This window comes from Labeo rohita, unplaced genomic scaffold, assembly GCF_022985175.1.
Source record: "Labeo rohita strain BAU-BD-2019 unplaced genomic scaffold, IGBB_LRoh.1.0 scaffold_585, whole genome shotgun sequence".
In the NCBI taxonomy this organism is placed as follows: Eukaryota; Metazoa; Chordata; class Actinopteri; order Cypriniformes; family Cyprinidae; genus Labeo; species Labeo rohita.
In genome coordinates this window covers 14530-38519 of record NW_026129509.1, presented here as the reverse complement: position 1 = coordinate 38519, position 23990 = coordinate 14530, and the positions used below count along the sequence as shown (strand labels likewise).

Here is a 23990-nt window from a genome sequence, read left to right as displayed (position 1 = left end):
CGAGCGAACTGAAGCGAGTAGCCTCGTTGAATTATGTCTAGGACCCAAGTGGACACTCCCGGTATGACTGCCCAAGCCTTGAGCCTACTTCCCTAATCTCTGTGAGGTGTTTAACCAAAGGTGGCGCTCCAGCACCACCAAACTTGCCATGGTCTTGCCGATCTTCTGCACCGTAGCCTTCATGGCACGCAAAGCCAGATCTGCGGAGAACTGCGGAGAAACTTGGCTTGGAACATTTGGAGAACTGCCATAGTATGGCTGAGTTTGTCCTGCGGGGCTTAGAGGGGTACGCTGCATGGGCCTTCAACCCCAGGGCAGAAGACAGGCAGAGATGAGCAGCTACCACCTCCTCCAGCGGGGGGAGCTTGCTGTAACCCTTCTCGTCAGCTCAGTCAACGGTGGTGAGAGCTGCTGCTGTAGAAGGATTAACCCGTGCCGAAAAGGGGGCGCACCAGGTCTTGGTAAGCTCGTCATGAACTGCCGGCAAGAACGGGGCAGCGCGTTGGCGAGAGGATTGTTGACGGCTTCCCGGTAGGTACCCCTCGTCAAGAAGGCCATGGGCGGGCTTTTCTGGAGCCGACCACTCAAGGCCCAGATCCTCCACCGCCTTTAACAGAAGAGGGAAGGGCTTCGGGCTCTCCACCGGAACCTCCCCGTTCTTCTGCGTCAGACGGCACCAAGGACATGAAGTCATCAGCAGTAACGTTCTCTACGATGACGTCATCTGCCAAAGCACTGAATGACACCAGTCCGCTCGCAACAGAGGAGGGGCGCTCCAGTGAAACACACTGGCGAGACAGGAGGGCACTTGGTCGACATGACACTGCTAGATCCTGCAGAGAAAGACCCACTGCTCCGCTGTTTCTTTCTCTTGGGAAACGGGAGAGCTGAACTGGGGGGGCCTTCGTGAAAAAAGGCGATCTGCGAGTGGAGATGGGAAGCACTCATTACCTCACAATGAGGACATATGGCTTCAGTAGGTGCAGCCTCTGCATGGCCATCAGTATCATGCAAGGCGTCCCTGCATAAGCAACACTCGCGGCACAACATTTAAAAGCAACGCGTGGTGGCAGGAAATTTGCTCTTCTCGCGCTGGATGGTCAGGTTTATCACTTAAATCACTGCCTGTATGAGAGTTATAGGTGATTGGGGCAATCGCCAAAGACTGCATCGAATGGGGGGTTGTGTTATGTGTGTGTGTGAGTGAGGTGGGCCCACATTAAGCTGGTTTTCAATTTCTAAACAATATTGTGGTTCATTACTCTGTGATTCATTGAGAGTATATCAGTAAAGGGTTACATTTGTATTTCTAACTAAATCTAAAGTTTGTTTACGTACTGTATTTTTATCTTAAGTCTTCCAAAGGACACTGTTATATTGGTCTACACTTATTTTGGAGACAAATTTGTACTTCTGAAGGGAAAAAAGAACTAAAGTTCAATTGGGAAGTTTAAAATTTTATTTTGATATTTGTGTAAAAGTTTAACCCTTTAAGTGTGTGTTGTGGATAAGGAAAACTAGTCAAATAAGCACTGTATTTGAGAGAACAGATTTTGATTCATCTTTGATTCCTTCTGTTTATCTTCTCTGGAATAAATTTGTGTATTTTGTTACATTTCTGAGAATTAGTGCTGAGAGGTAGCTAATATTTGTGGAAAATAATTTACAGAGATCAAATTTGCACTTTATAAGAAGTATAAAAAAGAATCTGGATCTAGCGTCAACAATTCAAACAGATAAATACACCTAATATTTGAAGAGACCGCTACATCATGGTCAGATAAAACACTGTTTTAATTACATAACGCATGACTGTGAAACGCGATCCCCTGCTTGAAGGCCTGATGTATCTGAAAAACTAAAACAGGTCACAGAAATGCTTCGGCCCAAAATATTTGAACACAAATGCTGGTTAATGCCCAGTGTGTTTTCTTATTAAAGTGATTTATTGATATTTCTGTGCATCATTACTGCGGTTACAGTTCATTCATTAAAATATAAAATAACTCAGTGTGCACATATACAAAAATAAAGAGGAGCCACCACATAAAGGGGTCATCGGATGCATATTTCACTTTTGTACATGTTGTTTGAACATTGGTAGTGTATGTACACATCTACCCTAAAATGATAAAATCCATGCAGTGGTGTTTAATTAGTCTGTAAAAATAATATACCCTTTTTCAAATTGAGCCATTGTCAGAGGTCGCTCCCACGATAGTTGATTGACATGAGTGTCTCACCTCAGACTCGCCCTAAATCAGCTGTAACAGTCTGACCTCCATTGTTTCGATGCCGGAGCAGGGATGTAACTTAGACAAGAATATCTTCGATTGAGCAATTGAGGTGTTGTGTTGCTGGATGTAATAATGAACATAGTGGTCGTCATTTACTCCCAACATCTGAGCCGCTGAAGATGCAGTAGATTACGTTTGTTTGTGAAGGGAATGCACCTTCTGATCTACATAAATGCGTATATGTTCACGCAGATCATTCGTGATTCAGCTTCACCCACAGCAGAAGTGAGTATAAGGTTTTTTTTTCTTTTTTTTTTTTTATGAATCTCTGCAATCACTTTTCCTAATAACATGCTAGTTAGCAAGTTTCACAGCTAAACGTGCTAAATGCAGCTAAAGTAAACAATCTCTCAGAGCACAGCTCATCACACCACAGACAGAAGAGAGGGGTGGGGCGAGCAGAGTTCATGTGCATTTAAAGGAACAATCCATCAGAATGGGATGATTTTTGCAGAGCTCATTTTGACAAGGTAAAAACGGTGTTGTTTTACACAACCATTGAGACTTTTTAACCAAAGTATATTATAGACTTTTCATTAAGACCCTAAAAAATCATATCAACTTGTGGAAAATGGGCATCCGATGACCCCTTTAAAGGATATTTAGAGAATAAAATTCTTCTTACATTTAACATACGGGGAAAAAAATAAAACCAGGACTTTTGATTGATTATGCAGTCATTGATATGTCACTGTCTATGACATCACTGTATCACTGATGTTGCTGATGTTACAGTGGTAGAACACAATGCCAGCAGCTCTGATGGACAGAGAGCAGATGAACAGATGTGGAACAGCAGATTCTGAGACAGACAGAAGATGTTAAAACAGATTTAATATTATTTATGAAGCTATTGCATGTCAAATATTATAGCAGATTCTCAATATCAATTATTTCTCACCTCCTTCTGTTTTCAGTTTGGTTTTGAAATGTGTTACATTCTGATGAAAAACCTGTTGAATCATAATTCACACTGTTACTCTTATGGTCTGAATACATTTCATTGTATTAACTGTACATCATGCAATTAGATCTTTTACTCACCACATCCACAGAGCTGCTATTATGAGAAACTGAGGTAAAAACAGCAGCAGAGTGACTGTATAATGGCTGAACGCTGTGCTGTTCACTGGATCTTCACAACACAAAGAAGTGAATCATGACTATCAGAGAAACCACCTGAATGCTGTAAACATTTGACACTGAAGCACATGTATCATGAGAGATGTGTTACCTCCTACAGCACAGGAATACTGTTGAAGCTCTTCATTGCTGACTGAGTCCAGGAACAGCTTGTTGGCTTTAGTGAATCCATCTGTTACCTGTCGTCCGTTCTTGTACCAGATGTAAGTATGTTTGTCTTTCAAAGTGCATTTAGTTGAACAGATTAATGTCACTTCCTGTCTCTTGGATACAACGTTTGGCCTTATTTCCATGTGTGTATCTGAAAAACAAAAGCCTATTAGAAAATATACAGAAAACAATCTGAATCAGTTTATCATGATCTGTACCTGTAACAGTAAGAATGACTCCAGGTGATGCAGGTGATGCAACATCAGTGATGATTATGAATTGATATTTTCCAGAGTCGCTGATCTTGAGATCTTTGATTCTCAATTTGTTCCCCACATACTCCACACGACCAGCAAACTGATGCTCCTCACGCAGATCTTTGAAGAGCCGAGATGGACCGTAATGCCAGAATGTTTTATTTACAGTATGATCAGAGGGATGTGAGTATGTGCAGGAAATGTCTACTGTTGAGTTCACCAAAGCACAGACTCTTCTAGAGGTGTAAGTCACATCCCGGCAGCCACTCTTAAAACCTGACAGAGACATAAATAACTGCTGTGAAAAATCACAATCAAGATCTGTTGACAAAAAAAATCCCTGTGAATGGGAGACAGGTTCTGATCTTTTTCCCACCCATCGCACTGCAAAGTAAACTGTCCAACCAATAAGATTTGCGCATTTGGTCACATAAACTAAGCTGCTGCTGGTACATAAAACTACAACCTAGAGCTGATCACACACTGGACTGATAGGCCCACATTTGCACAAAGGTTTACTTGCAATTTTACAACAACAAGTGTATCCTATTGTGTAATCAAAAGTTTACACACGCTTGAGGTTTTCACGCCCATTTCAACACTTGATTTAAACACACGTAAGTAGATTAGTGGTCAAGTGCAAAGACAGCAAGTGTGTGTATTGGGACAAGTTCCCTGTCTGAAATTGCACAAGTGCTTGTGGTCTTTCTCCGAGTCCATGCTTTCATGATGTAATGATGAACATTTCATGACAAACATTAGTCTTGGTATGAAAATACCTTTAAACATATACACATATACTCATTTGTGAACAATACTGATACTATATTAGCGGTTATTAAATAAAAAAATATTAAGTGTCACTTACACACAGCAGAGGAACTCATGAGATCTGGAGTGAGAAAACAGGAGTAACTGGCAGCATCTTTAGGTGAAACTGTAATGCTGCTGGTGTGATTCAATTTTAGATTTTTACTATTTGACTTCCAGTAAAACTTCTGAGGTCTGGACGTCAAATCACAAGACGTCTCACAGGTGAGTTCAACTGTCTCATTTCCCGGGTCAGTAGATGCAGGATTCATCCTCACCTGCGTGTCTGAAAAGAGTAAAAATTATGAAAACATTATGAATGAAAAACGCTGAAGTGACTAGAATCTGGACTCAGTTTCACCTGTGACTGTTAGACTGACGGCTGCTGAGCTGAGATGTTTAACTCCATTCTCCATGAACATGAGCTGATATTCTCCAGAGTCTGTCCCTCTCACGTCTGATATTATGAGGTGTGCTTCGTATTTACCAATGACCTGTTTCACACGTCCTGAGTAGTCAGAATCTAAATTCAAATCTTCAGGTTCATTGTTTTTTCTCCAGTTTTTGTTTTGTTTCTCACTGTACCAGAACGCAGTTTTGGTGTGGATGTTGTCGTAAGTGCACTTCAACTGCACATCGGATTCCCTCTGAGCACAAATGTCTTTACAGCTCACAGAGATGAGGTTCATTGTTAGAGAGCCTGATTCAGAAAAAAACAAACAAACAATGAGACCTTAAAGATGTTCATGTCTTTCTGTCTTCAGTCGTAAAGAAATTATGGTTTTTGAGGAAAACATTTCAGAATTTTTCTTCATATAATTTTAACTTCCAAAATACAATTTAAATGCAGCTTCAAAGGACTCTAAATGATCCCAGCTGAGGAAGAAGTGTCTTATCTAGCAAAACAATCTGTCATTGTTTTCTGAAAATAAAAATTTGTATACTTTTTAAGCACAAAAGCTTGTGTAGCACAGGCTCTGGGATGCGCGTTCACGACGCTACGTACTAATGAATCACATCGAAAGGTCACGTGGAACATAGGTGGAACTACAGACCCAGTGTTTAAAAAAAAAATTGTGCAAAGACTAAGAAAGTGCAAGTGTGTCAAACGCTGTTTACAAACAAAAAGGTACAATGATATCAGACGATTCTGAACTTATAAGTGGATGGAGTTTTTCGCCATACCTTTCTGAGCCGGAGTACACAGACGATGAACTTATACGTGATTTGTAGTTGTGATGGGAAGTTCGGATCATTTTACTGACTCAGACCTTTGAGTCTCGTTCAGCAAAATGAACAAATCTTTTTTTGATTCATTTCGTTCATTTTAGCAAAATATAATTAAAATGTTATGTGTTACTTCCCTAACACATCTACTGCTTACACAAACGTTGATCACACTACAAACAAGACAAAACTATAATGCTATAAGAAACAGAAAAGATTCATTCATTGTTTACCTGGGTCTTTAGTCTATGATCAGCTCACCTCACCTCTCATCTGACAAGTTTTCGGGTTTGAGTCGTTCGTTCATCACGTGACAGCCCCGTAAGCTCAACCAATGCAGTGTGAGCAGGAAAAAGAATTGATTAGTTCAATTTTTGGGTACGAGACATTCGTTCATCACGTGCAGTGGTGGACGAAGTACACAAACACATACTTCACTCAAAGTACTTGAGTGAAAGTACAGATATGTATCATGAAATATTACTCCAGTAAAAGTAAAAAAGCTCCTTTCTCAATTTTACTCGAGTGAAAGTACAAAAGTACCCAATTTTGTATGTACTTAAGTAAAGAAAAATACTGATAGATTTATTTTTCAATTTTATATAGGCTACTTAATTAAATTTTGTATTTATAGCACATATTTTTATAACCCTATAATTCTTAAAATACCTGGGATTTTCTCAAAATAACCACTATATGGAGTAAAAATACATTTTTGTTGTTGATATGGACTATGTTGATGAGAGTGATGTAGTAATATGAAGCTTACACTGTGATGTACCTGAGGGAAAACAGATTTGATTTAATTTTCACCAGTAAGAAAAAAGCTTGTTAAAGCTTTAAAGCTTGTTGTTTTACATAACGTCACAGTTACACAGAATTTGACATGAGAATAAGGCCTGAAGTTAGCAAGAACATTTTAAGGAAAATATAATATGACTTTTTTCCTCTCAAATCTCGTCTGTGGTGTAAAAACACCCCTGGCCAATTGCCCCCAGAGGGCATCACTTCCCACTTTGATAATTACTGTAGTTACCATGTTCTGAACATCACATCCTTTCTTTTTCCCTCAGATGTAATATATCTAGTTGGTTGAATAAAAATATATAGACTTTATATCTAAAATGACCTCAATTTAGCACGAGCAAGCTTGTTAGCTAGACAGTTAGCATCAGCTAACAACATTTACAGTATGGTTATGAATAAACATTTATATCTGTCTACTCGGCTAGTAGATCCAAACAATATAAAAAATACTTTTGATAAACAACATGAAAACAGACGTCACACAGTAGCATTTGAACAAAACTGCTAACGTTAAAGCAGCGTGGAATACGAACATGCATGAGTTAACGGACAGTTCTGACTAAATATGATTTTCTGTAACAGTAATTAATTCTAAAATTCAGCATTAGTAACTTACTTTTGGCAGCATCATTCTCGCATGTGTGCGCGTGCACAACATGTCCCGGTTCTTACTTGTGAACTCAGTTGACTGGAGACTCGTCTAAACAGATCATTCGAAATGAGTTGTCGACTCAAGAACAGCTGCAATCGGATCATTCCAAGATCGTGAATGAATTGTTTGGTGCGATTTGCGGATCGATTTAACAGGTTCATTTAAAAGAATCAGTTTGTTCATGAATCAGACACCGCCCTGGTGAAATAAACAGCATATGCTGGTAGGTATGTTTTGATGCTGGTTTAAGCTGGTCCTTTGCTGGTTTATGCTGGTCTTAGCTGGTCATGTTGCTGGTCAAGGACCATCTTAAACCAGCAAAGGACCAGCTTAAACCAGCATCAAAACATACCTACCAGCATATGCTGTTTTTTTCACCAGTGCGCTTCTGTGTTTCGGAGCACATGATATATTTTAAGGAGTAACGATATGTTTTATGAAATTTAGTGAAGTAAAAAGTACAGTCTTACACTTTGGAATGTAGTAAAGTAAAAATGAAAGTCACTCAAAATTAAACTACTCCAGTAAAGTACAGATACTTGAAAAATTGACTTAAGTACAGAAAGTACAACTACTTCCTTACTGTCCGCCACTGATCACGTGACAGTCCCATAAGATGACGAACGACTTGAAAAACCCAAAGACTCGAAACAGGTGAACTAATTCCAGTACAGAACCTAATAGGATGTTGCGCATGCGCGACTGAACAAATCATTTCCCGAGACGACTTCTTTCAAGAACGATACATCAGTAATACGTAGCATTGTGAAACACGCATCCCAGAGCCTGTGCTACACAAGCTTTTGTGCTTAAAAAGCATAAATTTTTTTTTTTTTTTTTGAAAAAAAAATGACCAATCGTTTTTCTAGACCCTTCTTCCTCGGCTGGGATCATTTAAAGCCTTTTGAAGCTGCATTTAAAATGTATTTTGAAAGTTCAAAATCGGGGCACCAATGAAGTCCATTATATGAAGAAAATTCCTGAAACGTCCTGAAAAAAAACATAATTTCTTAACGACTGAAGACAGAAAGACATGAACATCTTGGATGACAAGGGGGTGAGTAAATTATTTGTTCTGGAAGTGGACTTCTCCTTTAACATTTAAACTGATGACAAACTAGGTAATTCACTATAAGAGCAGTGAGGTGCAGAGCAGTGACTCTTCTTCTTGTCTAAAATGTCTTATAAGTGTCTGATAAATTGATCTTGATCCATTAAAACAATAATCTTACCTGAAATGTGTAGAAGCAGGATCAGTGATGCGATTCTGAAGTCCATGCTTTAATTCGCCGAGTTTTTCAAGACTAATACTAATAATAATAAAACACACAATAACTTCAAATCATTTATCTCAACTCCAACATTAATTGCATTTGTTTAAAGGGATACGTAGTTAATAAATGTTCATTTGATATGATTCCTAACACTCAAGTTGTGATCCAGTCATTTTAATCATCAAAATGATCAAACAGTATTGCCAAATATTATTTTTACCAAGTATTGGATTCAGTCTTTTATCAAAAACTGAGGTGCATAACCTCAATGAGTCAATGAGTTCCAAAAAACAGAAATACAAAACCTGTGCCAAATAAAGAAAATTGTACACAAAGGTTGACAAAATGACTGAATCCAAATGTTGGTGATAATACAGCATAGTAAGATATTTAACAGTTATTTAAAAGCCTGGTCATGTTTTGATTAGGAGCACTTTAGGTGGAATTTCAGCACAACACAGGGGTTAAAATGAAAGTAAATTAGTGATTTACATTAAATAATTAAGTATACTTACTTGTAGCAGATTTCTCTAGCTTTCAAAGAAGTGCTGTTACAATAGTGGTGTTCTTTTTTGAAGTTTATCAGACAATCATATGATCGTGCTTCCTTCCTTTCTCTCCAATTTTTTTACCCACTTGTTGGGCAATGGCAAATAACCACCCACTGTGTGAGCATCATAGTTTCCAGTTCATTTTTAAGGTACCTTTCCCAATCAGTTGAGTCAGTGACAAATTATGAAATCCTGTTTACACGCTATAAATTTACAGAAGTGTATTTTTTTGGTCATAAAAATATCTCTCTGCTATTTAAAGTGACATATTTTTTATGTATTTATTTAGTTATTTATTTTTCTCAAATGTTAATAAGCTATGAAGCAGTTTTGAGAATAGCAGTAAAGGATATAACAAAGATATTTAGGAAATACTTTATCTTCATTATAATATTATTATAATGTCATAGTTAATATTTAAAAAAAAAAAAAAAAAAAAAATCATGCTCATAATAAAAGAGGTATAGGCCTACTCCTGTCACTGTAGTGTGTGGTAATACTTTTTGGTATTTTTATATTCAAGTGCATGATGGAAGATTGACAATATTATAAAACATCTAAAAAAAAAAAAAAACATCTGACTGTCCACAGTTAAAAAAAGTTATTATTTAATATTCATCTTAATCCTTAAATTTTATCTTTTATTTATCTTTTATTATCTTTTCTTTATTAATATCTTTTCAAAGTAAATATAATTCATTTAAACTGGTAAAGAAAACACACACACACACACACAAAATAGCAAAACCCATAAAACACTTATCAGTACCAATGAAAAACCTCATTTAATAAACATTAATTTCACGGTCAGATAAAATACTATTCTAATAATGCACTCGATGCCCTGATTAAAAGCCTGATTTATCAGAAAAACTAAAACAGGACACAGCATTGCTTGGGGCTAAAATATCTGAACATGAATCCTGGTTAATAACCAGTTTGTCTGCTTATGTAACGCCACGCCAGCAGAAGGAGCCCTCACCCATTGACTGACTGTTACCGCTCCCTCTGCTACTTCTCTGGTTACTTCCTGTTTGGTGGCCATTTAAGGAGGCCTATACCAAACAGGCCTTTGTGAAGTATTGTTTTGCCTGTGTGGACTCTGTCAAGTGTTTTCCCTGTTTTCATTGCCTTGTATTTGTTATTTCCATGGTTTTGTTTCATTGTCATAGTTTTTGTCTTGTTTTTTGCCATAGTTTTGTCTAGTTCATTGCCATAGTTTTTGCCTAGTTTCATAGCCTTGTTTATTTGTTACTTTTGGACTGCTCACTTGGATTTTGACCTTCTGCCTGTTTATTTGGATTTTGCTTTTGTCTTGCCCTGGATACTACTGTTTGTTTGGAGATCAACCCTGCCTGTCTGACTACGTTGTGTTTAATAAAGCTCGCACCTGGATCTATCACGCTTCTCACGAGTCCCGTTACAGCTTATTATGTTGTTTTATTGATTTTTCTGTGCCGTTGAAATATAAAGTTATGTGTACACATATACAAAAATAAATAAATCATAAGATAAGATACACACAACATAAAAGAGGCACCATTTTATTAAAGTGGATTCTTAAAGTATATTTAATTATTAAAAAGTTTATTTTTGCATTTAGAAACTGGAGAAAAATATAGCTACACCATGCACAACAGTTTTATTTTAGTTTGTTTGATAATGCAGACTGACAGTCATTGATCTGTCACTGTCTATGACATCACTGTATCACTGATGTTGATGCTGACAGTTCTGACTGTTGCTAGGTGATGATGTCACAATGGAAGAACACAGTGACATCACTGCAGCAGCTCTGATGAACAGACAGCAGATGAACAGATGTGGAACAGCAGATTCTGAGACAAAAAGAAGATAAAATAGATTTAAAACCACTTTTGTAGCCATTGCATTTCAAATATTATAGCAGATTCTTAGTATTAAGACCTCTTGACCTCTTGATTTTTGCTTTCAGTTTGGTTTAGAAATGAGACGCATTTTGATGAAAAACCTGTTGAAAAATAATTCACATTCTTATAATTCAAATTCATTTCTTTCTGTTCATTATAGGTCATACAATTATATATTATACTTACCACATCCACAGAGCTGCTATTATAAGAAACTGAGGTAAAAACACCAGTAGAGTGACTGTATAATGACTGAACACTGTGCTGTCCACTGGATCTTTACAACACAAAGAAGTGAATCATGACTATCAGAGAAACCACCTGAATGCTGTAAACATTTGACACTGAAGCACATGTATCATGAGAGATGTGTTACCTCCTACAGCACAGGAATACTGTTGAAGCTCTTCATTGCTGACTGAGTCCAGGTACAGCTTGTTGACTTTAGTGAATCCGTCTGTTACCTGTCGTCCGTTCTTGTACCAGATGTAAGTATTTGTCGTTCAGAGTGCAATTAGTTGAACAGCTTAATATCACTTCCTGTCCCTCTGATACAACAGATGGGCTGCTGTTTATCTGTGTACCTAAAAATATTTAAAGTCTATTAGAAATTATACATGAAACATTTTGAACATAACCAGTTTATCATGATCAGTTACCTGTAACAGTAAGAATGACTCCAGGTAATCCAGAGTATTGGTTTAAGTCAGTGATGATTATGAATCGATATTCTCCAGAGTCACTGATCTTGAGATCTTTGATTCTCAGTTTGTTCCCCACATACTCCACACGACCAGCAAACAGATGCTCCTCACGCAGATCCTTGAAGTCCCAAGGTGGACCGTAATGCCAGAATGTTTTATTTACAGTATGACCAGAGGGATGTGAGTATGTGCAGGAAATGTCTACTGTTGAGTTCACCAAAGCACAGACTCTTCTAGAGGTGTAAGTCACATCCCAGCAGCCTCTAGAAACACCTGAAAGAGACACAGATTAACATGCAAAAATCACACTTTAAAAGAATTTATTTAATAAACTCATGACACTCACACACAGGGGAGCGATGTTTAAGGTTTTGATCACGAGAACAGGAAAAGCTGTCAGCATCGCTGCTGTATGACACAAACTTGTTGGAGATCCCTGTATTTGTGACATACCGTCCATTTTTTATCCAGTAATACTGACCTTGAGAGGTCAAAATACAGGAAGTATGACAGGTCAGTGTTACTCTCTCATCTCTTGAACCTGTAGATGCAGGATTCCTCCTCACCTGCAGGTCTGAATAAAAAGAAGATAAGAAAAAGAAATTAAGAAAAAAAACTTAACTGCACATCAAATAAAACAGTTCAACTGACCAGAATCTCATCTCAGTTTCACCTGTGACTGTTAGACTGACGGCTGCTGAGCTGAGATGTTTAACTCCATCATTCATGATGAACATGAGCTGATATTCTCCAGAGTCTCTCTCTCTCATGTCTGATATTGTGAGTGTTGAATGGATCTTTGTGACAGTCTGATTTACTCGTCCTGAGTAGTCTGAGTCTAAAATCAAATCTTCAGGTTCATTGTTTTTTCTCCAGTTTGTACTTTGTTTCTCACTGAACCAGAACACAGTTGTGATGTTGTTGTTGGAGTAAGAGCAATTCAGTGTCACTTCTGACCCCTTCACAGCACAAATACTCTGTTGATTACAGGTCACAGAGAGCTGGTCCAGTGTTACAAAGCCTGAACAAGAAGACATTTCATTTATATACAGTCAGAGGAGATCCTCTACTGCAGCAATTCAGATTCACCAATGTACTGCTCACAGCGACTCAACCACATCAGTTCAATGTTCAGTGCTGGATTTTCGTAAAGGTTGATTCTGAAAAGGGGATCAATATCAACTCTTTGTGTGCGAATGTCAGCTCCAGACAAAGTAAGTACCTTGCATCATTTGTTTTCCAAATTGCCTGTCTGAAAGAGCGTATTGGCACTCTGTAAGGCTAATGTTTGTCTCTGCCTGTTTTCACTGATGCTGCCGTCTCATGCTACCAGAATGATCATAAATATGCTGTGCAATCAGATGACTGACTTTTCAAAACGAACACCACTACTGAAAGTTTCTGACATTTTCAGTGCATGAGATTGTCCTGTTTTGGTTTTACCAGCTTTTGAAGCTCTTCTGATAAAGGTGCTCAATTGCCAGCTCATTTGCATTTAAAGGGACATAAAAATGACAAGTTTTGGTCCCTACCCTAAAAGTGGCAATTTTAACAAGCTATATATATATATATATATATATATATATATATAGAGATAGATATAGAGATAGATAGATAGATAGTGACTGTCACGATTCAGGCAGGAACAGACGAACAACGACGTAGTGAAACGAACAGTCTTTAATAATCCACAAGGAAACTCGGAAAACACAGGAACACAGGGTAACATTAAGGTCTGACACTAGAGTAGGGTAATCACACACATTAAATAGACAGACTGATTAACACACCAGGTGCAGACAATGAGGGAGAGACCAAAACACACAGAGCTGCAGGGGGAATGATGGGAGAAACCAACTAAACAGTCCAGGGGTGTGACATTACCTCCCCCTCCCGGAAGGCGCGTCTTCGCGCCGACAAACAGGGAAAACCAAATGTACCAAGTCTTAGGAGGGGGCTTCGGCAGAGGACGGACTCCTGGGAGGAGGGCAAAAGATGGAGTCCAGGATGGTGACTGAATAGTCCATGGAGGTGATGATGGAGGGAGGAGCCAAGGAGGTGACAGGAGGGGGCTGGAGCAGGAGGAGCCAGGTGAGACCCAGATCGCATCCATGATGGAACCCCACGGTGGAGCCGATGGAGGGAGGAGCCATGGTGGAGGAAAGGCTGACGACTCCCGGGGGCCGACCGACGGAGGCGGAGCAGGTGGTGGTAGAGCCCGAGGCGGAGACGGAGACCCGATGATCCTTGGCGACACCGAGGATCCGGAGGGCCCAGGCGGAGCCCAAGGCTCTGGCGACCAAGGCGGAGACGGAGATCCGGAGGTCCACGGCGGAGCCGGAGCGACAGAGGACCGAGGCTGTGCCCGCAGGAGGGAGGAGGTCCACAGAGCCGGAGGGACGGAGCGACGAGGCGCAGCCGGAGGAGTAGAGTCCAGAGGTGAAGGTGGAGAGACGGGGTGGAGCCGCAGGGTCGGAGGGCCGAGGTGGAGTCCAGGACTCAGAGGCTGGAGGCGAAGATGAGGGATCCTCCAGCCATGACACCGATGGAGACTGGCAGACCTGCGGCGAACCCACCGCACAAATGGTGGGCTGAGGGTGAGCAGATGGGCTGCCAGGAGACAGCGGTGGTGGGACTGAGGCCGCAGAAACAATAGACAGAGGGAGGGTGGATGGGAAATCCAGGCAGTCAGGTAATTTCGATGGTGGAAGAAGAGCGGGCATGTCTTCATATATATCTTCAGAGAAATTAGTCAAATCTTGTTCCAGAAAAATTTGTCCCAGATCCAGGCGTTGCTCACCCTCAGCGGTGGTGCAGTGGGCGGTGCTGTCCTCAGCACCCTCACGCCCATCAGGAACATCCACCGTCGCAGGCTCTGTGGCCGGCTCTCGCACCTGGTCAGACGCAAATTCCTCCAGCTCCGTGTCGATCGCTCGCTCTGTCGCTCCGATGGGCGATGGCTCCTGGGTCGCGCTGGTAGCGTGGGATCCGTCTGCGGTGGGCTCGGGCTCGTGCTCCACGTGTCGGGGTGGTGGTTGGCTGGGTTCTGGGTCCAGAGTGGCATCAGCGAGATTTTCCATCGAACAGGCGGGGAACGAGGATCGGCAACACCACATTAAATAGACAGACTGATTAACACACCAGGTGCAGACAATGAGGGAGAGACCAAAACACACAGAGCTGCAGGGGGAATGATGGGAGAAACCAACTAAACAGTCCAGGGGTGTGACAGTGACGAGTGTCTCCAGGCTCATCAGCGTCGCCCTGGCAACCAACAAGCTACAGCTGCACGCCGTCATCACAGCTGATCGGTCACGGCTGCTTCCTCATTAGCACACGGCTTTAAAAGCCGCCAACCCGCTCTGCCAAACAGATCTCTGTCTCACACTGAATGTGCTGGATGCTTACCTCTGTTCTCTCTTTTGGCAGAAAGCAGCGAGTGACCGACAGCCCACGAAGGAGCATGCCTGGACACCCCACTTTCACCTATACGAGAGCAACACCGAGCACCAGCCACGCCAGCATCACCAGCATCACCTTATTTCTGCACTTTATTCAAATGTATTGTCAATAAAATCCACCCTCTGGGGTTGTTCTCTCAGCTCACCTTGTGTGATTCTTCACCTGTGACAACAGCTTATATGTATATGTCAGTTATTTTGAGGTAACATTTCACATACACACTCTGGTTACATCTTGTAAAAAGGGTCACCTTTAAGGTCATGAAAAGCAGTTTCAGACTTTAAATAATGTTTCTCAAGGTTAGTTTATTAGTTTTCAAAGTTTTTATGCACCAAAAAAGGTCCAGCATTTGTAAAAATGGTCATTTTCCATCCACAGTTTCACTTTCTCTGAAAAAGACATTTCCTTTTGCAGAAATGGAAGTAAACACCCATTGCTGTGATTTGTTAACTTCATCACACCATACCCCTTTTGATACATGAGATGGCAAGCGCTGTGACAGAGCCGTAAATGTTTGAGCCCAAGTCAGATCACAAGGCACAAGAAATTGAAACAATGCAACCACAACAATTGCACCTCTGTTGCAACCACTGATCTATAATAGAGAACTGGATTGCTCATGACGTCATAGAAGTGAAGCCACTGCGCCGCCATATTGCTATTCCCTAGTACTCACAAATATTCTATTGAATGAATAGGAAATTATACGATTTTAATGAGAAAACATCATCTAACAAGTCAGCGTTTTCATATCTGATGTCTCACTGTACATTCTCACAACGCAAATGTCCTAAGCATGTAAACAGTTATTGTTTAATGTTGGGAATTCCCTCTGCTTATTAAAAAGTTACATTCATATACATTACAGGAGCGAACATCAGATGAACATGATAAACACTGGACGTTCACCATGTTTACAAAAGACAAAATGCTCATTCTGAAATATGAATAAACATTTATGCTTTGTATACATATAATTTGCCTTACAGTTAATCACTGTTTATGCTGTTTTGTTATAGTGTTTTTATTCGAACAGGCTAAATGCATGTTTCAACAATTATTTCGTTAACAATTTTTAAGCTGGTAATGATTTAAACGTTTGTTAATTCAGCCTGATTCATGTTGAGATAAATGTTAATAATAAACGTTAATAATACAAAAATGTCAAATATAACACAATCTGATGTGATTTGTGATGGGAAGTTCAGATCATTTTACCAGCTTGGACCTTTGAGTCTTGTTCAGCAAAATGAACGAATCTTTTTTTGATTCATTTCATTCATTTTAGCACAATATAATTAAAATATTATGTGTTACTTCCCTAACACATCTACTGCTTACACAAACATTGATCACACTACAAGCAAGACAAAACTATAATGCTATAAGAAACAGAAAAGATTAATTCATTGTTTACCTGGGTCTTTAGTCTATGATTAGCTCACCTCACCTCTTATTTTTAGTTTATTTATTAGTTTTCAGGTTTGAGTCATTCGTTCATCATGTGACAGCCCCATAAGCTCAACCAATGCACTGTGAGCCGGAAAAATAATTGATTAGTTCATCTCTCAAGTTTTCGGGTTCGAGACGTTCGTTCATCACGTGACAGCCCCATAAGATGAACGAACGACTCAAAAAACCCGAAGACTCGAAACAAGTGAACTAATTCCAGTACAGAACCTAATAGGATGTTGCACATGTGCGACTGAATGAATCACTCCACGAGGCGACTTGTTCTTTCCAAGTCACATTAAAGATTAGTTTAAAATGAACGAATCGTTCAAGAACGACACATCAGTAATTTGTAGCATTGTGAACACACATCCCAGAGCCTGTGATACACAAGCTTTTGTGCTTAAAAAGTATACAAATTTTTATTTTTCGAAAAAAATGACCAACAGTTTCGCTAGATAAGACCCTTCTTTAGAGCCCTTTGAAGCTGCATTTAAATTGTATTTTGGAAGTTCAAAATCGGGGCACCAATGAAGTCCATTATATGAAGACAAATCCTGAAATGTTTTCCTCAAAAACCATAATTTAATTACGACTGAAGACAGAAAGACATGAACATCTTGGATGACAAGGGGGTGAGTAAATTATTTGTTAATTGTTGTTCTGGAAGTGGACTTCTCTTTTCACACTTAAATTGATGACAAACTAGGGAGAGCAGTGAGGAAACTCTTCTTCTTGTCTAAAATGTCTTATAAATGTCTGATAAATTGATCTTGATCCATTAAAACAATAATCATACCTGAAATGTGTAGAAGTAGGATCAGTGATGCGATTTCGAAGTCCATGCTTTAATTCGCCGAGTTTGTCAAGACTAATATTAATAATAATAAAACACACAATAATTTCAAATCATTTATCTCAGCTCCAACATGAATTGCATTTGTTTAAAGGGATACGTAGTTAATAAATGTTTGTTTGATATGATTCCTAACCCTCAACACTGTAAAAAACAATTTGTTGAGTCAACTTAAAATAATTTGTAACCTGGCTGCCTTAAAATTTTAAGTTCAGTCAACTCAAAAAAAGTTTATTCAACTTGAAATGTTAAATTATACTACATGACAACTTAGATATTTGAGTTGAATCAACTTAAAGGTGCAGTGTGTAATTTTTAGCGGCATCTAGCGGTGAGGATTCGAATTTCAACCAACGGCTAAGTCCCCCACTCACCCCGCCCTTTCGAAACACATACAGAAGCTACGGAAGCTGACACAGGACAAAAATGTCGTCCTCTGTTACACCTGACAGTAGCCAGTCGCTGACTTTAGTTAGATTTTTTTGTATGACAGTTAGTAGGGTTGGGCGACGTCTACCAAATTGGCATCGGACGAAGTCTACAGTGAAACATCATGATGAAAAGTGAAAGTGAAATGCGATCAGTTTCAATGCCATGCACATTACTAGCATCCCCTGATGAATTTATATACAGTGTAATTACTTAACGATATAACTGCGAGAGAAAGTAATGATATATATATATATATATATATATATATATTTTTCCATCTAATTTTTATTGCCTTTAAAACATAACTTTCTTTCCGAACACGGCATTGGGATGCGGTGGCTCGCGGGAGGGGAAAGGGAGGAGGGGGTGTGATGGGATCACGATGCCGGCTCAACATCGTTATGTCTGTCAGCCCACAAGCGCCTTCCATCTGGGAAAAGCCACACCGATGTTTATCCGGGATTTCTGCCGTCGTCTGTCCCGACTTCGTCTGGCTGCATCAAGTTTTCATTTTTTTTACCGACGAAGACTGACTCTCTGTCGGTTCTTGAACAACGTACTGACGAAACACGCTCTGTAGAAGTTTGTCCGTTTAGGGCTACTATAGAAACATCCCTGATAGCGCACGTACATCTCGGAGACGTCTATTTGACGTCTGCGGTTACATCTGCAAGACATATTTTTTAGAGCGTTTGCTCATCTGCAATACGTTTATAGGACGTCTCCTATCAGATGTCAAATAGACGTCTATTAGATGTCTTTAAGATGTTTATGGTTTAGAATGTTTGTAAAACTGACATCTTACAGATGTCTGTCAGATGTTTGTACACAGCAGATGCTTTCCAGATCAAGTGATCTTTAACAGACATCTTGCAGACGTACGTGTGCTATCTGGGATGGCGGCACTAAATGGCGACTTCCATGTAAGGGGACCCGCGGTATATGTAGATATAAATTGCTCGTTCTAAGGTTATAAAATCATAACGGCTTTACACACCTCTGAAAACATAGTTTTGTATGTTATATTGCATTTCTGCCAATAAATTCTCGTAAATATTACACACTGCACCTTTAAAGTTTTAAGGCAGCTGGGTTACTTACCCATCTGTTAAGTTTAGCAAACACAAATATCTAAGTTGTTACTTGGTACAACTTAACATTTCAAATTGACTAAACTTATTTTAGTTGACTAAACTTAAAATTTTAAGGCAGCAGGGTAACAAATTATTTTAAGCTGACTCAACAAATTGTGTTTTTTATTTTTTACAGTTGAAGTTATGATCCAGTCATTTTAATAATCAAAATGATCAAACAGTATTGCCAAATATTATTTTTAAGTATTGGATTCAGTCTTTTATCAAAAACTGAGGTGCATAACCTCAATGAGTCAATGAGTTCCATAAAAACAGAAATACAAAACCTGTGCCAACTGAAAGAAAATTGTAGACAAAGGTTGACAAAATGACTGAATCCAAATGTTGGTGATAATACAGCATAGTAAGATATTTAACAGTTATTTAAAAGCCTGCTCATTTTTTGATTAGGAGCACTTTAGGTGGAATTTCAACACAACACAGGGGTTAAAATGAAAGTAAATTAGTGATTTACATTAAATAATTAAGTATACTTACATGTAGCAGATTTCTCCAGCTTACAAAGAAGTGCTGTTACAATATTGGTGTTCTTTTTTGAAGTTTATCAGACAATATGATTGTACTTCCTTGATTTCTCTTCCATTTTTTATAGCCTCTTGTTGGGCAATGGCAAATAACCACCCACTGTGTGAGCATCATCGTTTCCAGTTCATTTTTAAGGTACCTTTCCCAATCAGTTGAGTCAGTGACAAATTATGAAATCCTGTTTACACGCTATAAATTTACAGAAGTGCATTTGTTGATTTCATATTGTTTTGAAAACCTTTACACCAAATGACACTTACAAGCTAAAATAAACTTTTGCTTTGTCATAAAAATATCTCTCTGCTATTTAAAGTGACTTTTTTTTTCTGTATTTATTTAGTTATTTATTTTTCTCAAATGTTAATAAGCTAAGAAGCAGTTTTGAGAATAGCAGTAAAGGATATAACAAAGATATTTTGGAAATACTTTATCTTCATTACAATATTATTATAATGTCATAGTTAATATTTAAAAAAAAAAAAATCATGCTCATAATAAAAGAGGTATAGGCCTGTCATTGCAGTGTGTTATAACAATACTTTTTGGTATTTTTGTGTTCAAGTGCATGATGGAAGACTGACAATATTATAAAACATCTAAAAAAAACAGTTGACTGTCCACAATTAAAAAAGTGATAATTTAATATTCATCTTAAGCCTTAAAACATATTTTCAAAGTAAATATAATTCATTTAAACCCAACAAACATGAGACGTCCACCCGACGTGCAGATCATGTCTATATTCCGACAAAGACGTTGAAATGACGTCGTTTGGCCGTCGTTTGCTCAGTGGGAACTGGTAAAGAAAACACACTCATCTATTCTAATAATGCACTCGATGCCTGATTTATCAGAAAAGCTAACACAGGACACAGCATTGCTTGGGGCTAAAATATCTGAACATGAATCCTGGTTAATAACCAGTTTGTCTGATTATTAAGTTGTTTTATTGATTCTTCTGTGCCGTTGAAATATAAAGTTATGTGCACACATACACAAAAATAAATAAATCATAAGATAAGTGTAACAGAGGGAGCGAGACGAGAGACGAGCGGATCCATACGCAAACTGTTATTGTAGGGACGAGACATAGACATGGTCAGGCAGGCAGGGTCAAACAACGGCAGACAGGAGTATGGACGGCGAGACAAGAGTAATCCGTGACAGGCGAGGGTCAGTCCAGCGGCGAACGATATCCGAATGAGGGCTAGGCAAAGAGTAATCCGATAAGACAGGCGAGAGTTCCGAAAGGCAAAAAACAAGAAAACAAGACACAGGTTACAAGGAAACCGCTTAGTAAGAATGCAAGGCAATTCAATACTCGGCAATGAGTGACAGGAAAACCGGGGCTTTTAATACTGTCTCTGATAGACCTTTTTCACAGAAACCGGAAATACGCAATCGCAGGGTATGCAGACTTCCTGTCTAATGTCAACACAGCAGAAAGCCGGGTAATTTAAAAATGGAGAGAGTCTACACAACTTCCTTCATGGGTTTGCCAAAGATCACCTTTGCTGACGTGACAAAAATCATGGAGGAAAACTCCGTCACAAAGAGGAACAAAAGGATATAAATTTTTCCACGAAGAGTTTATCCATAATAGTGATGCGCGGATGGCGGTTATATCCGCGGGTCGGGTGGGTCCGGTAATAAAAAAAAATGCATTCTGATTATTTGCGGGTGGGTCGCGGGTGGATGAGATAAATCAATAATGACGCAAATATTAACTACATTTTCTAAAATATGAACCTGTTTTAAATACTTTGTGTGTGTGTGTGTGTCTGTTCGCCTGTTCGAAAAGTTGTGACAGAAAAGGTGACATTCAGATAAAGTTTGAAGGGAGTTTACGCCTGTGTTAGTGCTATTGAGTAGGGTGATATGCAGTGGTGTACAGTACCTGCGGATACCCATTTCTTTATCAGTCGGCTTTGCATACCTACTTCTAAACCCCCTCTGATGCTCATTCATGTGTCCTCATTCAGTAATGTCAGGCCATTTCTAATTAAATCGTATGTGAATAAAGGCAAATATTCGCTCAATAAACCCAGTAAAGACGGTGAGGACCGTGGCGCCAGCTTCCTTTGAAATATGTTTGATGATTGTGCCTGATGCGCCCGCGCCCGCTCCGTCCGCCCCAGCACCACATTTGCTGCCTGTTCATGTCAAGCTCATGTCTGAGGATGTCAAGGGAGGCACGCCGAGTATTAAAATAATAATTACTGATTACTAATTTGAATCAGTACATTATAACGAAAACAATACATTAAAAATGAAAACAATTAGATTTATATGATCAAAAATTTCTTAAACTGGGTGAACCCCTGTAAACATTTGTCCAAGGATCCAGTAGGTGTTCAAACACCCAATCGATTTCATCAGAGATTGCGGAGAGTCACGTCCAGATGTCAGTTAACGTTATTCTTTTTAGCGTGGATTTGGCTTAAAAGCACGAGTGATTAAGCTTATATAAGTGTGCAGCGATGTGCAGATCTGCTGTTAAAAATGAACCATCCATTCATCATATCATCATGAAAAACTAAGAATTAGAATAACTGTAAACGACGATCGGGTGCGGTTATAAATCAGAGAAAAATACAGGTGCGGGTGGGAGGCGGGGGGATAATTTATTTGAAGCTGCGGATTCGGGTGACGTTTGAGCTCATCCACGCATCTCTAATTCATAACTTTCAAGGTAAGTAACGTAGCTAATGTTAGAGAGCAATCAGGCTAACAAATTATTAGTGTGTCCACTTAGACCTAGGGCTAGGGTTATAGGGTTATGTATGGATAGTATAGAGAACATGTACAACTTTATTAAAGCAATATAACAGTCGTGGTCGTGATGTTACAAACAATGAGACATTCACTGTCTGCCTTTGGTCCAAGTGAACGTCTTGTGTGTAGCAGCTAGCGACGATAGCCCATTTTCGTCTTACTTCTTCGTTAGCAGGGAAGGAGTGGAAAGATAAATAAGGCTGCTTTTGGACATTACAACAGCCCGGTACGCTACAACAACTCTTGCTCGATGCTTGCGCCATCTTTGTTGTTTACCTGGTTACCGGCATACCGGGGAGGAAATAGGTTTCCACAGCAATTGCGTATTTCCGGTGCAAAATACGGAAGTTGTGAGAAAGGTCTATTGGTGCAGGTGAAAAGAGCAGTGGCCGATGGATAATGTAGTCCGGGGTGTAGTGCAACAGTCCGTGTGTACAAACAGAGTGAGAGCGACATCTGGTGGTGAGCGGTCCGCAGCTCACCGACCAGATCCGTAACAATAAGATACACACAACATAAAAGTGGCACCACTTTATTAATTATTTTGTTGTATTATGCAGACTGACAGTCATTGATATGTCACTGTCTATGACATCACTGTATCACTGATGTCGCTGCTGACAGTTCTGACTGTTGCTAGGTGATGATGTCACAATGGAAGAACACAATGACATCACTGCAGTAGCTCTGATGAACAGACAGCAGATGAACAGATGTGGAACAGCAGTTTCTGAGACAAAAAGAAGATAAAATAGATTTAAAACCATTTTTGCAGCCATTGCATTTCAAATATTATAGCAGATTCTTAGTATTAAGACCACTTGATTTTTGCTTTCAGTTCGGTTTAGAAATGAGATGCATTTTGATGAAAAACCTGTTGAAAAATAATTCACATTCTTATAATTCAAATTCATTTCTTTCTGTTCATTATAGGTCATACAATTATATATTTTACTCACCACATCCTGTCACACCCCTGGACTTTCTAGTTGGTCTCTCCCATCATCTTCCCTGCAGCTCTGTGTGTTTTGGTTTCTCCCTCATTGTCTGCACCTGTGTTTGTAATCAGTCTGTGTATATATAGCGTGTTTTCCCTCTTGCCTTGTCGGACGTTAATGTTACTACCCTGTGTTCCTATGTTTCCTATGTTTCCCGTTGGATTTATTAAATGCCTTTCGTCTTATTACGTTGTTGTTCGTGTGTTTCGTCTGAGCGTGACAGAACGTCCGACCACAACAGTTTTTTCGTGCTTTCCCCTCCGTTTTATTTATTGTTACTTTTTTCACAGTCTTTTGTTTCCGTTGTGTTTCCCCCATGGCTTCCCTACTCCGTCCAGAATTCATCCTCCTTCAGCTTCAGCAGGGGGAGCTAAATGTGTAATAAATGTGCAGTGTGTAATAAAAATATTACACACTGCACCTTTAAAGTTTTAAGGCAGCTGGGTTACTTACCCATCTGTTAAGTTTAGCAAACACAAATATCTAAGTTGTTACTTGGTACAACTTAACATTTCAAATTGACTAAACTTATTTTAGTTGACTAAACTTAAAATTTTAAGGCAGCAGGGTAACAA

The 23990-nt window shown here is 39.3% G+C and overlaps 1 protein-coding gene across 11 annotated transcripts in view; it reads right to left on the bottom strand.

The window, feature by feature from the left end:
• Positions 1 to 23990, bottom strand: part of LOC127161209 (sialoadhesin-like) — a 43587-nt gene that overhangs the window by 9896 nt on the left and 9701 nt on the right. For 2 of the 11 annotated variants that reach the window (XM_051103843.1, XM_051103845.1), the window contains exons 2-3: positions 17475 to 17546; positions 12435 to 12782 (exon numbers count right to left, since the gene is read on the bottom strand). The exons of 1 other annotated variant lie outside the window; for it this stretch is intronic. In XM_051103843.1, coding sequence (XP_050959800.1) covers positions 12435 to 12782; positions 17475 to 17520 — 394 coding nt within the window. In that variant the 5' untranslated portion in view covers positions 17521 to 17546. Of the gene's footprint in view, positions 1 to 2010; positions 3100 to 3198; positions 3251 to 3341; positions 3433 to 3531; positions 3742 to 3808; positions 4124 to 4715; positions 4944 to 5018; positions 5358 to 8575; positions 8654 to 9132; positions 9246 to 11716; positions 12035 to 12242; positions 12336 to 12434; positions 12783 to 17474; positions 17547 to 19594; positions 19661 to 23990 lie in introns of those variants that run through there. 8 more of the 11 variants (XM_051103851.1, XM_051103854.1, XM_051103850.1 and 5 more) reach the window with 8 other exon arrangements.